Source organism: Apium graveolens, chromosome 3 (genome assembly GCF_009905375.1).
Source record: "Apium graveolens cultivar Ventura chromosome 3, ASM990537v1, whole genome shotgun sequence".
In the NCBI taxonomy this organism is placed as follows: Eukaryota; Viridiplantae; Streptophyta; class Magnoliopsida; order Apiales; family Apiaceae; genus Apium; species Apium graveolens.
The window spans coordinates 63,945,877-63,957,092 of record NC_133649.1 but is presented as its reverse complement, the minus strand read 5'-3'; the positions used below and the strand labels follow the sequence as shown (position 1 = coordinate 63,957,092).

The following is an 11,216-nucleotide window of genomic DNA, read 5'->3' as shown; positions in this document are numbered from 1 at the left end:
CTCATCGACAAGCTCCACAATAGGTTCTACATCATCAGAATATTCCAAGCGCCGCGGAGTGATTCGCGGGTTTTCTCCGTTGGCCTGGGCATCTCCCTCAACTACGGGTCCTTTTTCCACGACGTGGCCACGACGTGGCCACAATGGGGAAAATGACGACCCCTCCTCGTCCTGCAACGCTCCACCGTATTCAGCCTTAACTGAAAACTATTAAGCGTATCCTCCATGCGGTACAACTGCTCTAGGATATCAGCGTTGCTGATGAGAACTGGAGGTGTTCCTCCCACATCTGGAGCTCTCGGGGGATCTGTCATGTTTCTGGGCACGTAGGGTTCATGGCGAGTGTAGCCTCCCTCGCCTTCTCCTTCAGATCCGCTATCACTTCCATCATAAGAACTTCCATCATGATTGTAAGACATATTTTCCTCCCAATATTACGATCTTAAACAACACCCCTCCTTCTAGCGCCAATTTGTTGACGAATGAATCTGGTAACAACAAAATTTGAGGTTTCTCGCCGGAATTAAGATCTATGACGGTGGTTTTTTGCCAGAAAATTAAGCGGTGTGTGGTGGTTTGTGGTTGTTTTAGGATGAGATTGATCAGAGTAAGTGGTGGCTCCTTTTTCAGCTCTCAACTTCTTACCCCTCTCAATGTGCCTACGTACCCTTTATATAGGGATCAAGCCTGACGTAGTTCTTGGGGAACAAGAAATCTAATGGGTTTAGACTTCTTATTCCTAGGCTCGGTAGAAGCTCACCCAGAATCCGTCTTCCGCTAGCTTTAGGAATGTCCAACTATGAGGCCCAACCGCGAAGGACCAAGGCTCGTACGTAACCGTAGGACTTCACGGATAATACATCTCCCTGCACAAGGATAACACTCCGCTATATCTATCTCCTTTGATTTACGGACGCAGGTATAGCCACGGTTCACCCAAAATGCCGGCGCGTCCCTGTCCCCCAAATGAGGATAACCCACCAGATAGCAGGACAGATGATCCCAAGCTCTTGGGTGAAAAGTGCAGGATGACTCCAAAGTTCTCCAACGAGGACACCCATTGAATACAAGAACAGAGTTCCCAAAACACACACCAAAGTTAACCCCGCATCCCCAACGAGGACACCCGTTGAATACAGGAGGAGGCCTTCAATCATCAGGCATACCCCTGGAGGCCTTCAAGCTTTTCACGGATATCCCCCTCCTTGACCGTCTCAAGTAGGGAATTCTTCAAAGAGTACATGCAGCAAATACGTTAGTAGAAATAATCATCCATTACTCCTTCTCATGCATGCCTTGTCCAAATTGCTCACCCTTAAGAATGCGTTTACCAAACATAAGACGCGTCCGAGAACAAATGGGTGCGTCATGTCCTTCATGAAGACCCATCCTTCCCCAACAAGCACCTCTCAGAATATTCCACCGAGATAGGACGCGTCCTCAACCTCCAGGCGCGTGCTCCAATCTTCATTACCAAAGGACCACATTTACTAAATATTTCCACCATGGTGGACGCGTCTACCATGCCTGGGCACGTTCTACCCTAACCAAGTGCTTCCAAACTTTCCTATCATAAAAGCATCCTTTATAACACACACCCCAAAGTTGGACGCGCCCTGAGTGCCTTGACGCGTCCTCAACTTCTACAATGCAATACCGAGTTTGACCGTAACCAGTCCACGTTTGACCCGTGTTGACCCAATGTCAAATTTTGGGTATACGAAGAAAAAAAGTACTTGTTGAATATAGATGCGTTATTTTTATGTATAATTATACTTATTTATTATATATTATTGCCGAAACATTAAAATTTTTGTAATTGCTTAGTTACAACTTACATGGTATGTTATCAGGACTTTATTACTGTTTTTTTTTAATTTAGGCCCAAACTAGAATATTTAGTACCATACTTGGGTTTTATGTTTTTATTACTAGATTAGTTGTCTTATTATTCAATATTTAGTTTATTCAAAAATAATACGTTAGTTTAATTAAATTTATTTAAAAAATTTATCGAGAAAAAAGTTAATATACTTACAAAAGTTAATAAAAATATTTCATTGCATATGTCATTTAAATTTATTTATTTTAAAATTTTTAGTTATAATTATTATGTACCTAAATTTTTTTGTACAAATATTTGAAAATAATTTTAATAAAAAATAAATTGGTATATATTTTGAACAGTATTAATAACATGTAAAAGATTGAAAATTGAGGCGTAAAGAGAATTAGTAGATAGAAAGAAGGGCGGGATTGTGTAAAAAAGAGATGTACATGAAAATTAGGGAGAAATAGTGAATAATGAAAATGAAAAAAATTAGTGAAGAGAAAATTAAAGTGAAAAATTATGCTATAACTATCACTGTGGACTCGTTGCTGAAATAGAGTTGTTAAATTTGTTTAGAAGAATTTGTTAGTTGCATAATATCATATTAGATTTTCTTTAACTTCTTAAAATTTTAGAAAAACGTGTTTACTTAACATTCTTGATTTATATAATGTTATTTTAGTTGAGAAAAAATTAAAAACTTAGTTCTGGACAAGGAGGTTTTCATTATTTTTTTATTTTGACAATTATGACTCATAGTTCGTTCAAAAAAATTCTTGGAAGGAGGAATAAAAGGCAAACTATAGTATAAGTTTATGAGTGCCATGCTCATGATTTAAACTTCACTAATACAAATATAGTTTCGCGTTTCTGCAACCGAGCAAATACAGCAACTCAACAGTATATGTAAAAAAAATATAAAGAAACAAAACAGTACATTCGACTATGACATGATCACACTAGTCAATCTTATTGCGAGAGTTGGATTCAGGTGAGCAAGAAGATATCTTGGGTAACTTCCCACAATCATAGTTTGTAATGTTGGAAAAATATTGACGAAAAATCCTGTAAAATATAGCATTTCTAATGAATCTCTTCAACCATGATGAACCGTCTTGCATCCAACCTGATACAAACGAAGCTGCAATCAATCCTGCCACTCGCCACCTCCTCTCCTTTACGTAATCATCAATGGCTTTAGCCACCTCGGACGACACAAGCTGCCGTTCATTCTTCAGATAAGATTCGCCTATGCAACGGCCTAGGACAACTGCGTCTTCCAGAGCACTACAACCACCTTGGCCAAGATCAGGTGTCATGGGATGCATTGCGTCACCAGCCACTGTTATGGTCCCTTTGTTTAAATTGCCAAATATAACATTCCATGGAAGTCTAAGCTTGAGTGGACCCCATGTTAATGTCGATAGATCTAAATGGCTGACGACGTCTAAGTACACCTTTGGAAAGTCTTTACAGTGATGTTCCTTAATGTCCCTTTGAATAGATTCTGCAGGAGTTGTAGCTGCAATGTCCCGGTGCTCTGAATGTGAAATTTAGTCAGTAATTACGCCAGAACTTCAATAGTATATTACATTGAAGAGGATATTACTCTTGGCTTTCACTTACACGCTAAAGATTATGATTATAACATTGTATCAGAAGTCTTAAAACAGAGTGTAGACATTAAATTTAAAGGTTGATTACCTAGAGGTGCAGAGTTGCCTATAACTAGACCCCAAAATAGTTCTGTATCTGTGAGTGGAACAAAAGCACCGTTGAAGCTCACATCAACGAATCGGGTAAAGTCATGATCATACTGATGGCCTTGAGGAAAGATTGATAATCCTCTTACAGCAGATCGTCCCGAGTTCACCGGTTCTCCAAGTCCTAGCCAACGAGCCACCCGTGAGTGCACCCCGTCACATCCAATCAATACCTGCATTCCGTTTTTCATCAAACATCTCAAAATAGGTAGATATCGTAGGTGAATTAAAGCACATTTTTGCACATTCAAAATGGCTGAAGGATGAACTACAAGTCTACAGCTGGTAATTCATAGTACATACCTTGGTTTTGATGTATGTTCCATCTTCCATCAGGAGAACAGCAATTGATGAACCTTGGATATCCAATTCCGTTGATATAGAAGTTATTTTACAAGAAAAATGGATGTTCTTGATTGGTAGTTCTTCAGCAAGAGCCTGCATTAAGGCCTTACGGTGCACTGCTTTGGGTGCAACTTGCCGTCCCCTACAACAAGCACAACATAGTACTACATTTAGATCAAGGTCATGCTTGACAGAACAACTACGGAATTGCCTCCTCTCAAGTAAGGTTATGTCCACGGTACTAACCTTTACACATTTTATGGACTTATATGTATACTTGCACTACAAATGAAAAAAGAAAAAAGGTACAGACTAGTTTTGTCGGACAGAAACTAGAGTTAGTTTCCCATATACTCACTTGTCAGCTTGGGGGAATGAAATTTGTTGAACTGCGCCATTGCTAACATTTATCACAGTACTCCTACAAAATAGAGGACCAAACAAAAAGAAGTTAAATGTTGAGAAAATGAAAATATAGAGCAATAGTATAAAAGCAATTCCAACCGAACATTATAACGATATTACAGTGTAATTTATAATACAAAACTTAATCTAATGGAACAGTATAATGGTATAATGGTGTCAAAATTACACAAAATAAATAGTGTGATATCAAATTTGGCGTCAAGAGTACATTTTGTGTAATTTTTACACCAAATTTGATGTCTTTCATAATTCCTACACTACCATTATATTTATTAATAAAAATTAATTTATTCCTATCATATCCCATTTATATCCTATTATATACAAACAAGGTGTTTGCTTTTGGAAAAATAAATGTCTCATATCTCTATTTAGAGATTTAATATAAAGTATAATGTAAATAAATTAGAATTGGTTTGATGAATGGTGTAATTTTGATACTAAAATAATGTAAAAACTACGCCATTTTAGTGTCACATGTTGGAGATAGTCTAATTAGGGAGGAACAGAAATTATAAATAGACTAATAGTAACCAATTAAGTGGCCTCTTGTCGAGGTTTGAATAATGTCAAAGAGAAGGTGGTATGCGTGTATGTCCAATTATCTAAAAAAAGAGAAGAAAGTTGTAGCATTAGGGAGTACCTAGTTAAAGGAGAATAAAGACGGCTGAGCTTGTGAGAGACACCAAGAGCATCAAGGGCAAGCCATGCATTAGAAGCCAGAGTTATAGAAGTTCCGGTGGTTCGAAGAGTCTCGGCTCTCTCCAGCACCACTGCATCTATTCCAACCCTCTTCAGCGCCACCGCCGTCGCCAGTCCACATATGCCTCCCCCAACTATCACTACGTCCTCCACTTTCTTCATCTCCGTCACTCTTTCCATTTATATATGCAACTAAAAGTTCTTTTTTATCGATACCAACACTAGTATGTCACTCTTAGTTTCTGCACTTCCTCTCTTTCTAGCTACCTGGTTATTATATTCAGAATCTGCACCGTACCACCATATATATATGAGTAGATGGCTTGACTTGTCAAATGTAAAAGTTGCTGGTAAAATTTGCTTTCTTCTTTCTGATTATTGGAGTAGTCAACTTGGTCTCCAGTTTTGACCGATCAAAGACGGACCAATATAAACCAAATCAAAGAAATTTCACTAAACACATCCTAATATAAAAACGTAGTCCAATTTACTGATAAAAAGTTATTAGTCCGTGCTAAGCACAACCAAGATTGAAAAAATAATATCAAGTTTTATTTGTAAAAATTGAATCTTATAATAAAACTAGTGTGAAAAACTGATTATAATAAATAAATGTTATTAAATTATGAGTTCAATGAAATAGAATTTAAGTGTAATTGTTGACGGAGGAATCTGGTAACAACAAATATTGAGGTTTCTCGCCGGAATTAAGATCTATGACGGTGGTTCTTCGCCGGAAAATCAAGCGGTGTGTGGTGGTTTGTGGTTGTTTTGGGCTGAGATTGATCAGAATAAGTGGTGGCTCCTTTTCAGCTCTCAACTTCTTATCCTCTCAATGTGCTTACGTACCATTTATATAGGGATCAAACCTGACATAGTTCTTGTAGAACAAGAACTCTAATGGGCTTAGACTTCTTATCCCTAGGCCCGGTAGAAGCCCATCCAGAATCCATCTTCCGCTAGCTTTAGGAATGTCCAACTATGAGGTCCAACCGCGAAGGCCCAAGGCTCATCCGTAATCGCAGGACTTCACGGATAGTGCATCTCCCTGCGCAAGGATAACACCCCGCTACAGCTATCTCTCTTGATTTACGGACGCAAGTATAGCCACGGTTCACCCCAAGTGTCGGATGCATCCCTGTCCCCCGAATGAGGATAACCCACCAGATAATAGGACAGGTGATCCCAAACTTTTGGGTGCAAAGTACAGGATGACTCCAAAGTTCTCCAACGAGGACACCTGTTGAATACAAGAACATAGCTCCCAAAACACACACCAATGTTAACCCCATATCCCCAACGAGGACACCTGTAACACCCCCAAATCCAAGATCGTGAATTCGGGTCGTTACGATCACTTATTAATTAAATAATTCTCTTTTCACAATATTACTCGACCTTTTATTCAAACTCACATACACACAGGTTATATGCTTGGAAACATTATCAAATAAATCATTTCCACTTATCTACCTGACAGGGCTGGCGCACAAAAAGCCTACGGAACTCACGAGCGTTCCTTACCCGCCTACGGACAGCAGTCCTGGTCTGATCCATGCTGGTAGTCTGTTGTGATATGATATATAAAAGCAAGGGTGAGCATTAAAGCTCAGCAAGGTATATATCCCCATAATTAAGTATGTAAGGATAAATAAAACCAATAATTATACTTTGTATCTCCAAAGCGTTCTGAAAGTTTATATGCTTATCAAATTTATAATATTCTCAAAATCAACTACAATAGTATATCCACTGAATACTTGTATTCATCTCTTTCTCAAAATCATTTTATACTCGTACTCATTTTATTTCAAAATCTCAAGATGTTACTCGAACCAAGATTCTCAAATGGGTGTGATATATATTCATTAACATCCCAATTTAAAACTCAGCCTTATTGGCAGATTTCTCAAATGGATTTGATATATAATCATCAAAATCCTTATTTAAACTCAGCCTTATCAGCAGATTTCTCAAATGGATTTGATATATATTCATCAATATCCTTATTTAAAACTCAGCCTTATCGGCTATCTGTTGTATATTTCACAACAGTTTTTCCAAAATGGAAGAAAGGGACTATACTGGAATAAACCACGTATCGGTGATCAGCCGAATACGAAATTTTCTCTACTAGTAGAAGGAATACAAACCTAGCCGCCTTTGGGCTCATCAAGACACTACACGGTGGTTGCCCATTGCCGTGCAAGTCCGAAAGTCAATGGTCACATAGACCATATAACCGTACAATGCGCCACTCCGCGCTTGCATAATGCGCCACTCCGCGCCTGGTCACTGCCCGATACCACTCTGTGCCGGGCAGGCCACATTCCAGTCCCAAAACAGTTATATCTTTTGCTCAAAATCCTTTTTCGAAGGAATAGGTCGTTAAAAGTTGACCTGTAAATAAGATGTTTTATTCATCACTTTTAACTCAATTGATCTTTGGGAGTTGTAGGATTTTTGAATTTAAAATCATTTTCAAATCCCTATCTGTAGTAGGGTGACACGTATATTACTCACTTGTTCTTTATTGAACGAGGAAGCAAAACTCTTATGCTTCAAGACTAAGTTCCCTAAGGTTTTGATACGTTTCAAATGATTAATCTCTTTCAAGAGTTTTGAATAATTTAGAAAGTACCTTTGGGAATTATGTCTATTTTTAAATAAGTTTTTAGAAGTCCGAAGATATTAAATATCTAAGGTCTCATAATTATATAAGAGGGATTTAATGAATTGATAAAATCTTAAGTACAAAGTATTTCTAATTAAGGTTCAATGAATTAATAAAAACCTTAAATACAAAATATTTTGTGAATAAGGTCCAACGAATGGAGACACCTTAATCAAATAATCAAAACATGATTTGGTATCCTATAATTGCTCTTTGAATAGTTAAATCTTTATTAAATAACGTAAAATTATTTATAAACTATTCAGTATATTTTTAAATACTTTCTGGATATTTAATAATCCCTTAAATATCGCTTTATAAAATAATCAATCAAGTAAGGGTGTCCCTTAAATGAATAAACCAATATTTCTCGAAGTTTAAGTCAAAATCTCAATCGTTCGCTTGATATATATATTACGCGAACGTACTTTGTTTATCGAAATAGAAATCTTTCGCGTCCGGCTCTCTCCGGAATTAAATCGTTATTAAAATATCTTCAACTCCCATTATCATATATTATATTTGAAATACGTTTCAACTTCTCATACTCGTGTAAAATGAAATTTGTTTTCGTAAACAATCGCATAATTCGTATGCATTGATATCATAGACAAGCATATATATATTTGAACTGTAAATCATGGCATCAATATCACAACAGTATATATATAGCATGGATAGTATGAGATAGGGTTTCGAAAACTTGCCTCGAGTAATCGAAGTGGTATGGTCTCTGGTGTTTGGTTGGCGATCTATAAACAAGAACCAACGGTCTAAGTTAGTACGCGATTAACGTCTCGCTTTTATTAAGCAACTTTCGCAACTACTCAAGTATAACGAATCTTCGATCGTCACATTCTCAACACTTATATTCTCACTTTATAACATGGTCGAGTTTTGAAATCGATCGTTCGCTTTAGAAAGTCCATTTCGAGTTTTAAGCTCGAACGTGAGAAAACGCGCGTCAAAACTAGGTTTTTATGCGTTTCTCGCTTGCGCTCACTTTACCAAAACATTTTTATAAAATTGAAAAATTAATATTTTCTCAAAATTCTTTTTGTACAGTCTTCTCTACTGTCATATCCATTTTTTATAAGTTTTCCAGAATCTCAGAATTATTTTAAGTCCTTCAAAATCACCATGCAAGTGGACTTAAGTGCAGTTGGCTAATCGCAGAAATGTTTTACACTAAAACGACCATAACTCCTAAACCGTAAATCTCCTCATGATGATCTACACATGTATAGAAACTACAAAACAATATCTATCTATTCATGGTCAGTGGTTTTCAAATTTTAACCATTTTCATGGCCGAATGTCCTGCAGAAAACAGATCAAGTGCAAGAATGCCCAAACTCAATTTCTACTACTTGATCTTAACACAATCACTACCTATAACCATCATAAACACAAGTACTTCTCAAGATCCACCCACATGAACCTTATATGCTCTATCTAGTACCACATACATGGATTAAAACTTAACATCTCAAGCCTTTAGCAAGAACATAATCAATACAAACTCAAACAAACACAATCCTTTGGATCTTAACACTACAACAAACATAACTCTTAAATCCAACCATAAAACCTTAAAGGGTTGAAAGTTATACCTTCTTGGACACTAGGAAGGTTAGTTCTAGGATGATTGAGGCTTGGTTTTCTTAGAAAACACTTAGAAGGGCTAGATCCTTAAGAAACAAAACCAAGAAACAAGTTAAAATTTCGGAGTAACCTTTCTGCACCTCATTCAAACATTTTTATAAAATTAAAAAAAATTAATTTGAGGCTGAAATTTGGTACGAAGCTTACCCATGATATAGAGAAGCTATGATAAAAATTTCATGATATTTGAATGAGTATATTTTGAGTTATGAATTTTTCTTTCTCCCTTGCTCAGAAAATCCGAACTGCTGGAATGAAAAATGGGAGAGCTTTAAGTGAGAGAAAAGTGGTTGTTTTCTTTTGTGGCTAAAGTGTGGGAGTGTATAATGAATATATGGGATGTATGCAGCAGATTTGACAATAATTTGGCAAAGGTATGGGTTGGTTTGATTGTGTGGTGAAGTGAGAAAAGGGAGAAGTATGGCTTGTGTACTTGTTTGTCTCCCATCACTATTCAACACTATTCCACTAACTATTCTAGTTAGCTTCTAATCATCTAGTTACACTCCTAACTACTAGTTAGGACTTGGTTATGCATGGCCAACTTGCATGGGATTTAATTTCTCATTCGTTTATTTATTGTAAATGCAATCGTCGTTCCATTCTGATAGTTTCCACGTATAACGACTTGTTTCGTAGCGATTTCTTTTATCGCTTATAATCCTATAACCAATTCCATTCCTTCTCTTGATCATAGAAATACCTTGATATATTATTTATTTTACGTAGTATTCCCGGTTCTACGCCATTCTTTACGGATACGAAAACACGTAGTATAATTGTGAATCTTCGAATTCCGTCGGCTTTTACATTCACTTATTTTCCTCGATAAACAAGAATATGATCTCGGATTCTCAAAATTCCACTATTCATTTAATGATGATCCTCATACGTATTACTTAATTAGCTCAAGTTACTATTCACAGAAGTTTTAAAATATTACAAAAATCAGGGTTCTTACAGTCTCCCCCCCTTAAAAGGATTCCGTCCCGGAATCAACTCACAAATAGATGGGGGTACCTTTCTCGCAGGTGGCTCTCTAATTCCCAAGTCGACTCCTCGACCTTGGGATGTCTCAATAAGAATCTGAATAGCTTGACACTCTTGTCCCTGAGTACTTGCTCTTTTCAACCAATGATTTTAACTGGTTGCTCAATGTAGGACAGATCTAGTACTTACTCATGTTTCACTATATTCTTGGTATCCGCATTATACTTTCTCAACATTGGCACATGAAAAACACTATGAACCTGTTGAAGGTTTGGAGGTAAAGCCAATTCGTATGCCACGGTTCTATTTGTCACAAAATCTCAAAGGACCCATATATCGGGAACTCAACTTCCCTTTCTTTCCAAATCTCATCAGTCCTTCCCATGGTGACACTTTCAAAAATACCTGGTCACCCACTTCATACTCTCTGTCTTTTCGTGCTAAGTCGGCATATTTACGCTGTCGGTCATCCTCTGATCAACTCAACTATGTCCCTCGTTCTTTATACCAAGTCGGGACCTAGTAACTTTCTTTCACCAACTTCATCCCAGTACAAGGGTGAATGGAACCTCCGACCATACAGCGCCTCATGTGGGGGCATTTCTATACTCGCATGATAACTATGATTGTAGGCAAACTCTATCAAAGATAGGTGTTCATCTCAATAACCTTAAAAATCAATTACAAAATTTCTCAACATGTACTCCAATGTCTGAATGATTCACTCACTTTGTCCATCGGTTTGGGGATGGTATGCAGTACTCACATTTAGTTTGGTTCATAAGCATTCCTGAAAGCTCCTCAAAAAAATCTGGAGTTG

General features: G+C 37.2%; 1 protein-coding gene across 4 annotated transcripts; it reads right to left on the bottom strand.

Moving 5' to 3' along the window:
* Positions 1–2,601: 2,601 nt before the first annotated feature.
* LOC141712365 (monooxygenase 2-like) lies at positions 2,602–9,705 on the bottom strand. 4 transcript variants are annotated; one of them, XM_074515282.1, is made up of 9 exons: positions 9,554–9,705; positions 9,355–9,432; positions 8,449–8,493; positions 6,541–6,633; positions 5,009–5,354; positions 4,298–4,360; positions 3,898–4,081; positions 3,536–3,767; positions 2,602–3,371 (listed from the first exon to the last, which is right to left on the bottom strand). In XM_074515282.1, exons 5-9 carry the CDS (start codon positions 5,245–5,247, stop codon positions 2,791–2,793), a joined length of 1,299 nt encoding a protein of 432 aa, XP_074371383.1. In that variant the 5' UTR covers positions 5,248–5,354; positions 6,541–6,633; positions 8,449–8,493; positions 9,355–9,432; positions 9,554–9,705; the 3' UTR covers positions 2,602–2,790. The 4 variants fall into 4 exon arrangements, with proteins under 4 accessions (XP_074371383.1, XP_074371381.1, XP_074371384.1 ...); XM_074515280.1 differs by having other exon boundaries at positions 5,009–6,633; XM_074515283.1 differs by lacking the exon at positions 6,541–6,633.
* Between the last annotated feature and the right edge of the window lie 1,511 nt (positions 9,706–11,216).

What these genes read in the sequence shown, in the direction of transcription:
- LOC141712365 (XM_074515280.1), bottom strand. Translation starts at nt 5,247, where the DNA reads ATGGAAAGAGTGACGGAGATGAAGAAAGTGGAGGACGTAGTGATAGTT. An exon ending in CTTTATTCTCCTTTAACTAG is followed by an intron (nt 4,361 to 5,008) that starts GTACTCCCTAAT and finishes TCTATTTTGTAG; the next exon opens with GAGTACTGTGATAAATGTTA. An exon ending in AGGCAACTCTGCACCTCTAG is followed by an intron (nt 3,372 to 3,535) that starts GTAATCAACCTT and finishes TTTCACATTCAG; the next exon opens with AGCACCGGGACATTGCAGCT.